The 16,521-nt window shown below is 48.4% G+C and overlaps 2 protein-coding genes across 3 annotated transcripts; both read left to right on the top strand.

Annotated features, from left to right (window-relative positions):
• Window positions 1-3,599, top strand: RPL35A (ribosomal protein L35a). Of its 2 annotated transcripts, none has more exons than XM_062498875.1 (5): window positions 1-79; window positions 394-436; window positions 1,724-1,876; window positions 2,706-2,850; window positions 3,541-3,599. In XM_062498875.1, the coding sequence occupies exons 2-5, from the start codon at window positions 426-428 to the stop codon at window positions 3,562-3,564; spliced, it is 333 nt and encodes a 110-aa protein (XP_062354859.1). In that variant the 5' UTR covers window positions 1-79; window positions 394-425; the 3' UTR covers window positions 3,565-3,599. The 2 variants fall into 2 exon arrangements, with proteins under 2 accessions (XP_062354859.1, XP_062354858.1); XM_062498874.1 differs by having other exon boundaries at window positions 24-79; window positions 2,706-2,847.
• Window positions 3,600-10,234: 6,635 nt separating this feature from the next.
• Window positions 10,235-14,515, top strand: C10H2orf72 (chromosome 10 C2orf72 homolog). Its single transcript, XM_062498865.1, has 3 exons — window positions 10,235-10,763; window positions 13,064-13,180; window positions 14,424-14,515. The coding sequence occupies exons 1-3, from the start codon at window positions 10,235-10,237 to the stop codon at window positions 14,513-14,515; spliced, it is 738 nt and encodes a 245-aa protein (XP_062354849.1).
• The last annotated feature ends 2,006 nt before the right edge of the window (window positions 14,516-16,521 follow it).

The following is a 16,521-nucleotide window of genomic DNA, read 5'->3' as shown; positions in this document are numbered from 1 at the left end:
CCGCTCGGGTCCTGGCGGCACGTTTCCCGGCAGGCATCGCGGCGCGGGTCTCTTTCGCCGCCATCTTGTGGCGCTGGGGGTGAGGCCGAGCGGGGTCGCGAGCCGGGAGTGGGGTTAGGGGATGCTGTGCCCGCTGTGGAGCCGCCGGCGGGCGCGGGACTCCCGGGCCGCGGCGGATGGCGCGGTCCGGGGCGGGGACGAGTCGGGATGGCGCCGATGCGCGGCAGATGGTCCCAGTCGCGGATTGGGGCCCTCGGCTGGAGCGGGGCTGAGGCGGCTGTGCTGTGGGGGAGCGGAGGGTCCCGGAGCTCTGGGTGGCTCCCGGGTAGCTCTCCGCTCGCCGGGCCGGGCGGAGATGCCGGCCCGAGGCTCATGGCTATGTGTTGTTTCCAGGCCTGCCGGGACCGGGTCTGCGGGAGGACACCATGACTGGGAGGTGAGTGATTGCCCGAGGTGGCTCTCGGTTCGCTGTTGTAACGCTGTTGAAACATTCCTGAGAGTGTTTGTTGAGGCAGTAGGCATTGAGGAGTGTGCCTCTGCTCAGTGTCCTGCTGGGTCTCGTAGAATTCGCGCAGTAGTGTGTCCCTATTCTGAAGTCTCTTGAGCTGGTTGTAGTTGCTGTTACGATGTGCCGCGTTCTCCCTGGGCTGTCAGTAAATGACAGCGTAAAATATATGTGTTAGCACAGTGTTTGTGGCTTTTCAGTATACACTGGAGCTTTGACATGCACTTTTCCTTGAGTAAAGGAAGCAACGTGTTTTTTGCATGGGTAAATTTCCTGTTGTGCTGCCAAATTTTCTTACGGATGTAGGGATCGAGTTTGCAAGTGGAGGGATTAAATCTGAACACTCCGGGGCTGCTTGGAGAAGTTGTGGCTGCCCCATCCCTGGAAATGTTCAAGGCCTAATTGGATGGGGCTCTGAGCAACCTGATGTAGTGTGAGCTGTCCCTGCCCACGAAGGGGAGTCAGAACTGGATGGTCTTTAATGTCGCTTCCAACCCAAACCATTCCATGGTTCTGTGAATCACAGAAGCTTTATGTGAAGCTGTATGTCTTAGTATTTATCTCTGTAGTTTATGTCCTGAGTCACGTATGGCTGGTAGAACTGGGTATCTCAGTTTGATCCTGTGCTATCCTGGGGCAGATGCTGTGTGCCCTTGGGCCAGTGTGGGACAAGTCTTGAAATTATTTTAATGGGCAGTACAGGCAGGACTTCGTCCTGAAGAACTTCTGGGCAGTTTGTGTAATGTCTTTGTCCAGTGGATGTCAGGCTGTTGCTCTGGCAGTTAACTCCTTTGAGGCTACAAATCAGGGACAGTTCATATCTTCTGCAGCAGTAACTGCAACACAGGAGACTTCCTGTGTAGAAATAAAGTGTGTAGAAATAAAGCAGTGTTTACTCATCAGTGTTAGTAGACTTTTGGAAACAATATCTGCTAATGCTGAAGCATTTGAAACTTAGTATGAAGCCTGCACTGTAGTGCCAGGAGTTTATGACAAGCAAGAAAATGCAATGTTCTCATAAATACTTCATGTTCCACATACTCAGCTTTTCTCTGTTCATTGAACACAAGTATTTGCAGTGATTTGTGAAAGTCGGCTATTTCCTCTACTAATTTCTACTGCTGTGGAGTTAGTTTCTGCTGAAACAGCCTGTGATTTGTTTTTACTTTTGTTACTTTGGAATTAATTATAATTTGCACATGTTTTCCATGTCTTTAGGCTGTGGTGCAAGGCCATTTTTGCTGGCTACAAACGTGGCCTCCGAAACCAGCGGGAGCACACAGCCCTTCTGAAAATTGAAGGTGTTTATGCCCGTCAGGAGACAGATTTCTACCTGGGCAAGAGGTGTGCCTATGTGTACAAAGCTAAAAAGTAAGTAATGTTTTGTTCTTATGCTAAATTAGTCAATTCCTGTATCAGCTTTTGCAAATGCTCAGAGATAATGATACTATATGATATGTTAAAGAGCACATGGGATGAGAAACAAGTTTTACCTAAGATTGACAAAAACTGAAGATGGGTTGATGGAGTAAATTGAAGTGGGTAAATTTGTGTTAAATACTATGAACTGTTGAGTTAGTTAAGCAGTAAAGTGATTTTGGGAAGTCTGGATGAATTTGTGTTCTGGCTTTTGCGTACCTATGACTGAGCGTTGTCTGTCACTTCTGCTCTGCTGCCATTGGTAGACTAGACACCTTGGGAACAGCTGCTTACTATTTCCACTTCCTTCTTTTTCCTTGAGTGCTGTTGTTAGAGTTCAGAATTGTCTTAAATAAAATTGATCAGACTGATAACTTGACCACCATAATTCCCAATGTGGCACATGGCTCTTCATTTAAGGCAATTTCTGCCATTTGTCCCAGTGGCCTCTTCTCATGCCTTCAGTGTGTCTGGAGAAAAAAGATGTTGGCAGTTTCATAATGTTAATTTTTCAGTTTAATCATATTAGCAAATGCGTTTTCCAAATTTCTGAGCTTTGTAAGCTGCTAATAATTGTCTGGTGGAACTTCAGATAAATTACAAGCTGTAATTACCCCTTTGAAAGGTACAGTGAAAATCCCAGGCCCGGAAAATTTTGCAAGTAAATAAAAGTGGACATTGGTCTAGTTAAAGATGGTTAGGGAGCTAAATTATTGAGGTACCTTAGAGATAGCACATTGTCACTGCCCTGCTCAGCTGTTCTTTGCTTCCTTTGCCCCAGCAACACGGTAACCCCTGGAGGCAAACCCAACAGGACACGTGTGATCTGGGGGAAGGTGACCCGTGCCCATGGGAACAGTGGCATGGTCCGTGCCAAGTTCCGCTCCAACCTTCCTGCGAAGGCCATTGGACACAGAATCCGGGTGGTAAGTGGGTGTGTTTCAGCAACAAGATATTTATTGGCAGTTTTTGGGGTGGCTTTTAATTCCATATAATATGAGGGAACATTTGAACTCTGTTTCTGTTCTGTTGCTGTTGGGAGTTCACCATGGTTCAGTGATTATAGTGATGGAGCCTAGAGAGGCTTTTTCTTGGCTTCCTGCTGAGAGGATTTTTCTCATTGTCCGGGGTTTGCATGCTTGCTCAGGTTGTCTGGAAAGGCTCTTCAAGTTCCAGGACTCAGCTCCCACAGTTGGCGTTTTAGCTAAAGGGCTTCAGTGGACTGTTCCTTTAGGTCTCTCACCCTGAGCTGTGATGTAATATTTTCTTAGTGGTGTTGTCAGGAGTTCAAGAGGGGTGCTATCCTTCCTTTCTTTCTACTGTTCCTTAAAAAAAGCACAGTAGGAGTAGCACAAATAATTCTTGAAATCCAGAGCCATGGGAGCTCTTGTTCGTGCACAGAAGGGCTGGCTGCCATGGAGTCTTTGCCACCAACAAAGTGCTCCTGAAAGTCACTGAACCAGATACTGGGCTTTTCCATTCTCATGCCTTTTGTGTATAAACTGGGGATTGCTTTTATAGCAGTTGAAGAGATTAATGGTCTAGATCATAACTGCAAAATGCATGTTTGAATACAAGATTTCTAACATGATTCTGTCTGGTTTTGTGTTTTACAGATGCTGTATCCATCTAGGATCTAAATTTTTATTGGAAATAAAATGGAGACTCTGTTTAACTTTTGTATATTTCTGGTTTTATTGGCTCCACCAATTTTCAGAGACCTCTTTCTCAGTAGTGTATCAGTGTTGACAGCACAGAGACACAGACACTAAATTCTGGCAAGTGCAAAGTCTCTCACATCTCACAATAGTGGTTCTGGTAGAATCCCAGATAATTGTGTGCCCTTAGTGTCTGCTCTGTGTAAATTATGTAAACACATTTTCATTGCATGGTTCTGTGGTGCCCAAGTGTTAACACTGTTTTCTCGACCAGCCTTATCCCAGCATGTCATACAGGGCAGTGAGCAGCTTCACAGCACTTATGTAGTTCTTTTAGGTTTGCTGAACAATAAGGTGGTGAAAAAGTAATTTATAGTCTTGAAGTGCAAGGCACAGAGTTTATGTCTGAAAATCCCCCCAAAATACGGGGTAGTTTAAAAGGGAAGTTTGAGGCAGGTACAGGTTGTCATGGTTGCTGCTGATGTCACAGTCCCAGAATGAGCTGTGGATACCCTGTGAGGGCAGTTCCACATACAGTAAGTAGTTCCATCATTTTCAATGCATCCCTAGTCAGTCAGGCAGGTAAGTGTTGGCTCAACCACACCTCAAGCCCACTCCAGTGCAATCCCCCATTCCCAGGGCATGAGAACTTCCTTCTCCCTGTCTAACCCTGCTGCCAGTGTGTGTCAGGGAGCCTTCTGAGGCTTTGCATGTCTCCTGCAGCAGGCTGGTATTTCACAGGTAATCCTCTTCCTTCTGAAAGAGGTGTAGTTGTCTCTGCCGAACACACTGCTGGGTAAATCAAAACTTTACTTGGAACTGGAATTTAAAAATTTGACACAACTACTCAGCTCTGGTATAGAAATTAATTTTGCTGCACTTAAAGACCTAAGTCTGCTGCCACCGCTGTCCTTCACAGCGGGAGAGCCTTTGCCATGGAAAATGCATTTTTTTTAATGTGTGGAGAGAAATTGCACCTTACGGGATACTGGCCCAGGTCACGTAGGGCTTTTCGTCTTCCACAACTACCAACAGATTGGACACATGGGATTCAAGGAAGGATGGATGGGATTTCCAGCATTAGGTATTGCAGAGGAAAGGAGGAAGAAATACAGTGAGCAAAGTGGACTGTAGCAACAGGTTTGTAGGCCTGTGGTCACTATCATATAGTTGGGTTTTGCTGATGAGAAGGCAATGTAGTCCTCCTGAGTTTGATACAAGATACCCAAAAGTAGGTAATTATCCCTTCTCTCTTCATCTCTTTCTGTTGTACCAGACTACCAAGGTACAAAGCCTTCTTTTGGGAGGTCCAACGCAAAAGGAGCACATAGCTGCAACTTGTGAATCTTTATATCAAAACTCCCAATATTTGTGTTCATTTGGTCCCACCCAACCCAGTGTTGGCTGCTCAGAGCAGCAGTTGTTGCCTGTTTTGAACCTGTGCTATGCAACTGCCTTTGCTACTTCCACTTCTTTCCCCAGCAGCACAGTAAACTGATGCGTGAGAGGAAGCTATGACGTCAAAGGAGCCAGCCTCCTTTGTGGACAGAACCACCTGGGATTTCCTCAACCTACTGGACATGCTGGGGAGCCGGAATGGGCGGGTGGGTGTGATGGAGGTGGACCATGCTGAGTCAAGAGCTCCCTCATTGCTGGTGGATTTTACCCAGGACCTGTGTGGCACAGGGGACATCAAACACAGACCACAGCAGGCAGATGATGGAAAGGAAGAAGAGGACCTGGTTCCCCCACATCTCATTTTCATGCTATGGCAAGCCAGTGTGTTGAAAAAGCTCATGCAGTGGGATCGCTTGGAGGAAGCTGTTCGGGATGTGAGGAACCTCCTCCCCTGCCTGCCGGAGGTGCTGGTGCTTGTGATGATCCGTCCGGACTCCCAGGAGCAGCTGGACCAGGCAGTGAGCGCACTGAGAAGAATGCAGTGTGTGCTGGATGGGGCCCTGAAACTGACTGTGGAGACTGCAATTTACAGCCCAGGCCAGCCTGGAGGTGTCCTGGAGGCAAAGAGAGCTGCCTGTAGGGCACTGAGAGAAGCCTTGAACTGCCATGAAGGTAACTGGGTAACACAGCTAACACAGGGGTGAGGGACAGTGTAGACAGGAGTGGTGCTTGTCAATTGGATTCAAATATAGAGGGAAGACAAGCTGGACCTTGCAGGCAATAGGAGCCAGAAATGAGACAGGGTTTACATGCTGGGATGGGGATGAATAATGTGTCTGAGCCAAGTGTGTTTGTTCCCTTTTCCAAGTCAGATGGTGTTGGCTCTTTCTTGCCCCTAAACACATGTGGCAGTAGAAATGCTGCTCAGTGTTAAGAGCTGCATTTCTGACTCTCTGCTGGAGCTTTCTGTGATGATAACTGCTCCACAGCTTCACTGACCCTGAGTTCACTGGAGGGATGTGCCAACCTTTTTGGGTGGCCACAGACCTTAGCTTTGAAAGGATTGTGCCAGGTGTTCTTCTATCATTTGTGTTTCTTCCCCTAGAAATCACCTCCCAGGAGCCGTTTGTTATTTCGCTCCCGGAGCTCAGATACTGTCGAGTTCTGCCTGAATGTAGGCAAGAGAAGGTATCAAAGACAGATGGAGAATGAATTCCCTTGGGCAGCAAAATCTGTCAGGTTGGTTTTAGCACTGTCCTGCTGGATGTCCCTTTGCAGAAAACTTCCTGGTGACTTGCTTGTCCGCCCAGGCCTTCTGCGTGGATGAGATTCAGTGTATGGCTACTGCCAGAAGGTGACACTGTGCCTTCAGTGTTGGCACCACATGTCCTTGCCACAAAGTTCAGAGTTCTTTGCTGCACTGGCTGAACAATCTGACTTGGGAAACTTACCAAAAATCACTGTGTTTGTGTTTTGCATTAAACGCCTTGATTGATTATCAAAATGTCCCTAACAAATATGTCCCTAAGAAAACTCTCAGCAGAGAGGGAATCAGAACAGGCCAGAAGCCTCTAGATTTCAAACTGTTCCAAAACTGAAACAGTGAGAGAAACTCAAGACTAAGGCCTCAGACCATGTTTTCCCAGGAGAATCTGGATGCAGGAGTCTTTGATTCATAGTTCTCATCAGGAACAAAGCTCCTTAAACTCCCCAGGGTTCCTTGTAGCAGGGAGTTGACCTTGTACATACAAGTGGGTACACATCCAGCAGATTGAGTTCCTGGGATGGGTGATTTTGGATTGGAGGAACTGTGGGAGTAGTAGAATATTTTTAAGTCCAGTTACCCACATAATAGCTGAAATAATTTCCCATCCTCTGTGGGCATGGCAAAGGACTATAGGTAGCTGCATTTTTTTGCATTGGGAGTTTATATGTATTTTTTCTCTGGTGTTTTTTATAGATCTTTTGTCATCCCAAGATCTTCATTATCATCAAAAGAAGGATTAAAAACCTGATATTTATCTCATTTCTCTGTGTCTGTGTGTATCTGTAAGCTTCAAAGCTTATGTATCTTCAAAGCTTATATCTAAGACTGCAAAACTTGCTGAAGCTGCAGGTTTATGCAGTATGGTACAGAAAGGGTGGGATTTGAGGGCATATAGATCCTGTAAATCAGTGTTTGTCAGAGAAAGGATTCTCCAAGTTATTTTTCAAATATGGATTCTTTCCAGATCCTTAAGGATGTGGCTTTATGAAGCAAAACAACCTTGCTGTGTTTGGGTGGTGCTGGTGCTTGGCAGACTTTTGGATGAGGTGACCCAATTGCTGTGTTTTGGAAGAGACTTTCCACTAGCATTTCCACAAGATGAATTCTGCCTTTCATTACTGAGGACATTGGTTTTTGGTTTTTGGTCAAGCTAATGAAGAAATAGTTCCCTTGAGTCAAAGCAGGACATGTACATGCTCAGGCTGTTTGTGAGTGAAGAAGGTTTTGTCTTTAAAAGATCAGCATATTAGGACATCCTTAAAGCAAGAAGTCACAATGAGGTCCTATGTCTCTATTATTTCCTGTAGCATCTGAAACACACAGATAACCCCCAAATCCAGCCATAGCCCATTCTGCTCTCAAGTTTCTTCTTTGGAAGCATGTTTGTACTGTGTCCAGGCACTTCTGTGCAGGGTACTGTGGGGCACTGTCAAGATGAAAGGGGGAAGCAACTCTGAGATGTGGCTGAAATCCTGGTCAGAGCTTGGGAACATAGGAATGCCCTTCGAGGGCAAGTCATGTAGCCTCAGGGATGTGTGGCTGGGGCAACAAGAAGTGTGGTCACCCAGAGAGCTGAGGAGAGGAGGCAGAAGGCTATCCATGGGTGCTCTCAAGCAGCACCCTTGCTGCATTCTCCACCTATTCCTGAGTGGATACAGAGAAGTCTTAGAGTGCCCTGTAGTGTAGCAAAAGGGCCCCTTTGTGGCCATTTCCAGGGCTGGCAAACCAGGCAGTTCCACATTGACCTGCTCTGCTCATTCCAGCAACTCCAGGGAAGCTGATGGATCTGCCCTTTGCCTTATAAAAGGGAGCAGTTCTGAGAACTCGGGAGCTTGGCCATGCCAAGAAGGGGCTTTGTGCAAAGGAAGTAGGAGAATGCATGAGGCAGGGTTAGGGAGACAGGAGGGGCTGTGTCTGTGTGCAGTGGTCTCAACTTGGTGAGGTCTGAGGTGAATTTTAAGAGGTGCTGCAAAAGGTAAGTGGAGAAAAGCTGGACTGTTGATGTCAAAGGCATGTATGTACTGGGAAAAAATGGACACTGGTGGCTGTGAACAGCTAGTCTTGGGTCTTGTTTTCAAACCAAAGGGAAGGACCCAGCTGAGGACAGCCAGAAAAAAGGCCAGAAGAGGCAGGCTTGGTCCTTGGGTCCAATTTCATACTCATTGCCACTTCTTTAGCATCTTCCAGTGGAGGATCCAAGAGTGGAATATGCTCATAGGCTGCCTCCATCTGTCCTCCAGATTCCTGGGGGACTACAAATACTGCTGAGCTCATGACTGCCTCTGAACTGTTTTGAGTTGTACCTCTTTAAGTAACATGGAGTTGTATGCGTAAGATCTTACCCCTGTTAATGAGTAAAGAAATGTAAACAAGGTTGTTTGGGTATTGTGGGTGACATTCACCTTTCCAACCAGCCTCTGCTGGCAGTGTTACATGTGTACCCAGAATAAACTAAAGAAGTGCAGTGGCCATGAAGAACAGCTATATGTGGTCCCAAATATTAGTTTTTAGTGGCTGTGCTGGCAGTTTGAACATCGAGGCCAGTGCACGGAAGTCGCCAGTGGTGTACCTGAGTTAGGAAGAAAATGCCAATTTTTTCTATACCTCCTCTGCAAGAATTATCTTCATAAACCTGGGGAATGGCCAGCTAGAAAGCCAACTTCCCAATGCCTGAGGCATCTTGGCATCTCTAGGCACATCTCTAGTCATGCACTGGCATGACTCTGCTCTGGAAGAGTTCTGTGAGAGTCGAGCTGTAATGGTGTGCACATCAGTCAGGCTTTAACCGGTGCCACCACACCACAGGCTGTGCTGGCAGCTCATTAGGAGTTTAAACACTGTGGATCTTGTGTCAGTTTTCCAGAGAAATGAGGGTTTCTGGAGACCAGCACATGTTCCTGTCCCTTCCTGCTTCTGACACAACTCATAATGCTGATTACACCTTGGGCTTCTGTCCATAGGACCGTGAACAGGATTCTGAATAGATGAGAAAAAAATCCTTGTAAATAACAAAATCTGGGCAACACTAAGGTCAGACTTGGCTGCTGAATTATGTCTGACTTTGTAGACCTCCCATGTTGACAGCTACTCTCAGGGCTACCACACTGGCATGGGGGCATGGGCTCTGGCAGACCCTGATCTTTGGAAGAGGAGCTTAATCTTTCTGTTTTACCCTTTTCACCCTGTCCCATTTGCTTATCAGCACTTGTCCCTGAGTAAATTACTTTTGCTAGGATCCAGGGTAGAAAGTCTCTCTTGAAGACCTCATCCATGATGCTAGCCTGGGGCAGTGTTTGCTGAGCCTGCCACACTGGGGGAAGTATTTTCCTTGGATAAAAATTGGTGCCACACTGTGACCTTCCCAAGCTGCCACATTGCTGCTGTGCCTGTGGGACATCCCTTCTGCTGTGGCTGCTGATCTGCTGGGCTCTGGGGACAGATGGCTATGAGTATGGGCAGACAGCAGGCATGACAGCTCAACCATATTTGTGGCACAAGTGTACCCAAACACACATCTTGGGAATCACTAATCCAGGACAGGCACGTGGATTTTGGTTCTGCTTTCACCCTTAGTACACTCAGAGATTCCTCCACCTGTCCCACAAGAGATGGTTTGGCTCCAAAAATCCTCAGAGAGCAATTGGCCAAGGTGATTCTTGCCGTTTACACCTTTGAGCTGTTCGTACCTTCCCAGGTTCTTGTGATGTTACTGGTTTGGAGGAGCCTGTTCTGATATGGCATAGGGGAAGTATTTACCACATGCCAAGGATGGAACTTCGCCATGCTAGTGTCAGGCTCGGCACAGTGGCTTTCATTCACTGTCGGCTGGCAGAGATCCTCTCACCCAGCTGCCTCGGGATGTTACTCTACGCGGGGCCGGGACCGGTGCCCGGGGCTGGTGCAGGGTGGCGGGGCGGGTGCGGGACAGTGGGCGGTGCGGAGCCGGGGAACATACAGGTGCGGGTCGGACGGGGAGCACGGCGGGGGATGGCGGCGGCGGACCTGCAGGAGCTGCGGGCGCTGGTGGAGCGGGCGGGCGGCCGGCGGGCAGTACTGCTGGTGGCCGAGGTGGCGGAGGGGGCCCCGGCGGCGCCCGCGCTGGCCGCCTTCGCCCGCGACCTCCTGGGCGACGAGGCGCCGAGCACACCGTGCCCGGGGCCGGTGCCGGGGTGCCGGGCGCGGCGGACGGCGGGCGGCCGGCGCCGGGCGCTGGGAGCGCGGCTGTTGCTGGTGCTGTGCGGCGGCGGGGCGGCGCGGGGCCGCGGGGCGCGTACCCGCCTGCGGGAGGTGGTGCGGGACGTGCGCGGCCGCCTGCCCGCGGGGCCGCCGCCCGCCGTCGTGGGCGTCCTGCTGCCCGGCGGGGACGGAGAGGACGCGGCCGTGCTGGACGCGGCGCTGCGGCGGCACTTCCCGGCGCCCGGCACGGTGCAGGCGGCCCGGTACAGCCCGGGCAGCCCCGGAGATTGCCGCGCCGCCGCCTGCCGCGCCTTGCGGGCCGCACTGCAGCACCCCACAGGTACCAGGGCTGGGGGATTTGCTACGTTTTCCTGTGGGATCTTCCCCATCCTAATGGGCTCTGATCTCTCCTCATGGGATCTCCCCTGCAATGGGGTCAGGCTTTTCCCATTGGGATTGGACCATTTACTACTGAAGGGATCTTTACACACGCACAATCTGATCTGCCTTTCCCCAGTGAAGTCTCTTCCGTGTTGGTGGGATCAGAGACTTTCCAATGGGATATGCCTCTTTCTGGTGAAGTTCCCAGACCTGGCAGCCTAGGTGGACAAACCTCCCAGCAGTTTGGGAAGCACTAGAGTAGCTCATGGATAACAGGGATGTGGCAGCTGACAGCTGTGACATTGTGGCCATCCATAACACGGTGGCCTTCCATGCTTATTGGACATGTGTTCTTGAGGGAAGCAGGACTGGAATGTGGCCTGTGCAGGACCTGACCTTCCTGCAGGAGGAAGATGCTTGTGCTGATTTTGCATAATAAGTAACCACAGCAAGTTGTTGTTTGCGTGTAAGACCATATGTCAGGGTGAGGATGGCAAGATGAAAGCTGGGTGTCAGCCAGGCCTGAGGAACAGCATTTGCCCTGGGGCAAAAGCGGAGTTGGGTTTGTGTGTCAAGGAAGGGTGACGGGCAGCCGGGCAGGCTCTGCGCTCACAGCTGCCACATAAAACACTTTAATCTTTGGCACTGCTTGTCTTGGGCCGTTTCCCTTTCCTCCTCCCTTCTTTAATTTTTTCCCACTTTTACCTTGGTCCCCAGCATTTCCAGGGGCATGGGTGTTTTGCTGTCTTGCTGGCTTTACCTTGAGGGATCCTGGCACTTGCCTTCAGCCCACAGGGTTGACAGGGTCTCCTGGGATCCCTGGGACATGGGGATGATTGGCTGCAGTTCAGGTGCTTCTTTCTGTCAGCTCAGCCCAGAATCCTGGAATGCTGAGGAGCTTTGAGGTGGCTGGTGGCAAGGGCACAGGCCTGTCTTCTGCCACCTCTCTACTGAGGCGCACACTGTCCTCTTTCCAGCTTCTCACCTTTCACATGCTTTTGTCTTCCTCACGTTGTTCCTGCTGCAAGAATTTCTGGTGTGCTCTCAGACACCAGTGAATCGTCCAGTTCTGGTCACAGCAGTTTGGTGGGACAGCAGCTGCAGAGGCAGAAAAGCATCCCTACATACCTTTTTCTGCCTTGCCATTTTGGTGGTGCTTGGCTAAGTATATGTATTTTTGTGGCTTGCTGTGGAGAATGAGGAGCAAGAGGAGCTGGATCAGGTGTTACAGCTTGTTTGTGTGTGCTCATTCACTCCTGATGCTCTGTCTGGTGCTCTGAGTCATGTAAGTGTCCCAGGACCTGTGTGTGTAATGAGGACACTCACCACCTTCGGGGTTCAGCCTTAGGCAGGGACAACTTCTTTCAATGCTTCTGTGAGCTCTGCCTTCCAAAATTTCCACCTAGACAGAGGGATCCCATACATAGCTGTGCCTCCAAAGAGCAGTTGAACACTTCAGGCAGTGCACCCCAGGCAGTGCACTGGAGTTTTTTGTTTGTTGACTGCCAGAAAGACACTGAGCCCTTCAGTGTTGCAATGGTTTGATAAACTGAAGGACACTGAAGTGGCTTATCATTTGTTGTCTGATTAGGAGGTAAAAGGCTGGATGACATTTCAGTGGGGATGCTGAACTGCTGCTCTTGGAGACCTCGTAAAACACACTGCTGTAGTATTTTACTGGCTGCTGTAGTGTTTTACTAAAATGGCTTGAAAGTCTGTAGTAACTTTGTTGTCTTCTAGAATAATTACCATACATTGACCACACTGTCTCTGCAATTTGCAAGCAGTTACAGCTGCAGTTTTCAGTGTGCTGCTGCGAGACAGCATGTCCAGCATGTCTCCAAGGGAGGAAGGAATTGCTTAATAAAGCAGGGAGCAGTAAACAGGTTGATGTGGTAGAAGCTGTGCGACAATGCAAAAGGAAAACTTCCTTCTGTGGGAATTCTCTGTGTCAGACCCCAGCCTTGCCACGTGTGCCAGCTGAGCTCCTGCCAGGTTTCTTGCTTGCTCTCGGCTGCCACATCCAGGTTGGTTTTGGCAGTGAGGTGGCCAAGTAGAAACTGACACCAGGGACAAATTTTCAGGGTAGCAGAGAGATTTCATCCAAAAATAAGGATTGCCAGGAGTTGATCTGGGCTTTCCAGTAGTGGGCTTTATGGAGTTGACATGGTTTTGTTGCAAGGCTCATGAAGGGAAAGGTGAAGAAACAGCAGGGCTAACCTGCCACCAGTCTGAACTCATCTTCTCTGGTTTATTCAGAAGACATGAAAGATAGGGAGAGGTGGAGGTTCCCATCCTTCCTGCAGTGCATTTCTTGGAACCAGAGGAACTGGAGAAAAGATTACAAAGCAAAAGCTGAAAACAACATCCATGAAGGTATGCTCAGCTCCCTCCCTTGTACTCTTCTGAGATTGTCAGAAGTTCCTCATGATTCCCTGATGGTTCTGGTGCCCAAACCCCTTGCTGGTAGCCTCTTCCAGCTATTTCCAGCTCTGCAGCAGACCTTGCTTCCCTGGCTGTGGTTTAGGCCAAATCTGAAAAGAACCAGAACATGGGTCTGCTTTGTTGCCATCTCGTTTTCTGACCTTTTGCTTGTCTAAACAAAACCATGTTGAGTCTGATGCCCAGACACACCCCTGGAAGGACTACTTAACTGATCTGCATTTTGTTTGAATGTCTGGAAGCAGAACTCCTATCTGTCTAAGCAATCAATTGGAAGCACCCTGATATTATGTGATGTTTTCTGCAAACATGGGTGGAAGGAGTGTTCCCTAACCATTTGGTTTTGGGGCTGGCAGAGAGGAGGGAGAGGGCAGTCAGCCATGAGTTCCCTGATTTGAAAGGAAATTGTTCAGGTAACACATAGCATAGCATTCAGGCTTTGTGCATGGTTGGCACTTTGGCTTGCACTTCCCAGCAGTGCAAAAAAGGCAGTTCTTTTTGCAGGAGTGCCTCATGCAGGAGGCTACGAGGTAGGTGGTGTGGAGATCCAGATTGTACTATGAAGCACAAAGAGGAGGGAAAGCTCCTTCACGGTAAAAAAAAAAAAAATAGAACAGAATAGAATAGAATAGAACAGAATAGAACGTTGTATTTTCATTTGAAAGGGACTTACAATAATCATCTAGTTCAACTGCCTGACCATTTCAGGGCTGACCAGATGTTAAAGTATGATATTAAGGGCCTTGTCCAAATGCCTCTTAAATATATAAAATACTTACAGAGCATAAGAGTCAGACAAAACAACTGAAATAAATGCCTAATTTATGCAACTTTTGAGACATGTGAGACATATGAGAGACCCACCCTCCATGGTCAGAAAACTGAAGTGCCTGATCTTGCTGTCAGTGCCAGGCAGGCGATATCCTGTGGCCATGCAACTTGTTTTGAGATTGCTGACACTTTAGCAGGCCAGGAGCTGGGCCTTTGCTCTATTTGCTGAAGCAATGTTGAGTTTGTAAAACCAAATTAAAATCAGTTTTGAAAAAAAAACTTAGGTTGTGAGTATGTATCAATTGTTTCAGCCCATGCTTCCTTTTTCATTTTAATTTGCATTTCCTGGGAGGAGGGGTTTTCCTTAACCTAGGGGTATGCCTTAACCTGTCTCTGCTCCCTGCAGATGACCTCCAGGACCCTGAGGAAGAAGTGGCTCTGGCCAGCCTTTCCCCCAGCGGAAACTGTGAAGAAGCTGCTGGAGGCACAGGCACCTAGAGCTGCTGGGCATCCAACATAATCCACATCCCAGACCTGCCCAGTGGATTTGGAGCAGTGGGAGGAGGAGCTGGTGCAGACCCTCTCCTCCAAGGACCCTCAGCTCCAGGGAAAAGCTGCTTGGCTGAACGCATCAGGGTCTTTTGTAGCTGCTGCCAGCCCCTGGGGTCTGTGCCAGAGCCATTCCCTGCTGTGCCCTGCTGCCCCGGGGCACCTGGAGCTGCTTCTGGGCACTGGGCTTCTGAGAAGCCCTTCTGCGATCTACCTCACTGAGCAAAATGATATTGGGACTTTGTGAAATGCAGCCACCTGTTTGAAGCATGAGAAATGTTTTCTAATTCTGAGCAAAGTTCACTGCTGATGTTGTTGGGGCTGGCCTCCCTGACAGACTGATTCTGCTGCCTTGCTTTATTGGTGTCTGGAAGTTCCCAGCCCCCCCCCCCCAAAAAAAAAAACCAAACCAAATAAACAAACAAAAACAAACAAACAAACAAAAAATAGAACTAGTAACACAGTGGCTTGGAGACAGCACTGGGACTAAATGTGAGCTCTTGGATCTACCAGCTACTGAAAAGGCTTGAGTATAACAGTTTAATGTGAAGAATGCAGTAATAGCCCAGCTTGAGCGGAAAGAATAACATGAAGGATACTGATAGTACTGGCATCCAGATCAGAGTGGGGTTTGGGAGCAGGAGCTGTCCCTCTGGCTTGTCTTGGTGCTCATCGGCTAACTGAGGGATGCCTGGGTTGGAGGGGTGGCAGGTGGGCACTAAGGTGTGGCTGTGTCTAGATGGGAATGTAGGAGAGGGCTATCTTACCTGGGACATCTTCACGGGCATGGTGGCACATCTTGGAGGTGGCCTGCAGCACAAGAAGATGTGGCTGTTTTATAAATAAACGTAAAAATATAAAAGTTATCTCTTTAAGTAGTTCCAAAGGGCTGCCTGTAGCCTGTGGGGCAACACAACTAACTAGAAAACCTCGGTTTTCGAGGAATATTACTCTAATGCTAAGAATATATTTTAAATTCTTTATGTAACATAAAAGAGATCTTGTTTTATTTTGAGGACAAGCTTGGGACTGGTTTTCCTTTATTAGTTTCCTCCAGCTCAGATCAGAAATTTCAACCTGCCTACCTCTACTTTGGGTTAGTTGCCAAAGTGCATCCTCTGTGCATGTCTGTCCTCTCTCTGGCTTCTTCTTCCCCACTGGCAGCAGAAGTGTCAGAGTCCTGCCAGCTCTAGCCAGCAATTTCCCCCAGCAGTTTGCCTTTGGCATCCCTCAAGCTCTTACCTGGAGCAGGGGATGCTACTCTGCAGAGAGGGCACTGACCCACTCTCCTTCCAGCCTCCAGGATTTCTGTGCTTATGACCTGTGGAAGATACAAATGTAACAAAGTGACTTGGTGTGGGTAACTGTATTATTGGCCCCCAGTTTCAGCACTGAGCACTCAGTACATCTTGGTGAGATTAAAGTTCCCTCCTGCTCCATCCCTGCATAGCCCAGGTCACCTTGCAGGTCAGTATTTCCCAGTAAAGCCCCTGGTTAGGTGGGTCAAGCAGGACTCACTAGTAGGAATCTTTATTTTCTTGCAGCATTTAGCCTTTGCTGCTAAGCATTCTCCAGTGAAGAGGTGGCCCAAGAGCACAGACTAATGATTAAACCTCCATAAGTGCTACAAATCCACTGGATTTATTTACTAGTATTTTTTAGGTAAATCATCCAAGTTTACACCTGCAAGAGACTGAAGGAAGTGAATGAACTGCTCAGGCTTTAGGAGGTGTGAGTGAGAATACATTTGACTAAAAGTATTGTTTTTCTTTGCCTGAGGAATAAAAGTGATGTGAATTACTTTTTCTTTTTTTTTTTTCTTTTTTCACTATCTGTGCATTTGGAGGAATAACCAGATAGCTGTTCAATTGATTGAATAATTTAAGAGCACTATTATGTGCTTGTTGAATAAAGACATTTGATTTCCAAATTAGAATTTGCTTATTTGCTTGCCA

The sequence above is a fragment of the Cinclus cinclus genome, chromosome 10 (genome assembly GCF_963662255.1).
Source record: "Cinclus cinclus chromosome 10, bCinCin1.1, whole genome shotgun sequence".
In the NCBI taxonomy this organism is placed as follows: Eukaryota; Metazoa; Chordata; class Aves; order Passeriformes; family Cinclidae; genus Cinclus; species Cinclus cinclus.
Note: the sequence above shows the minus strand (reverse complement) of the source record. Positions and strands in the feature narration are given on the sequence as shown.

Coding starts and splice junctions, on each gene's coding strand:
- C10H2orf72 (XM_062498865.1), top strand. CDS start 10,235: ATGGCGGCGGCGGACCTGCAGGAGCTGCGGGCGCTGGTGGAGCGGGCG. Junction 10,764..13,063: donor CGCACTGCAGCACCCCACAG/GTACCAGGGCTG, acceptor TGGTTTATTCAG/AAGACATGAAAGATAGGGAG. Junction 13,181..14,423: donor TGAAAACAACATCCATGAAG/GTATGCTCAGCT, acceptor TGCTCCCTGCAG/ATGACCTCCAGGACCCTGAG.
- RPL35A (XM_062498875.1), top strand. Junction 1,877..2,705: donor TATGTGTACAAAGCTAAAAA/GTAAGTAATGTT, acceptor CCTTTGCCCCAG/CAACACGGTAACCCCTGGAG. Junction 2,851..3,540: donor TTGGACACAGAATCCGGGTG/GTAAGTGGGTGT, acceptor TGTGTTTTACAG/ATGCTGTATCCATCTAGGAT.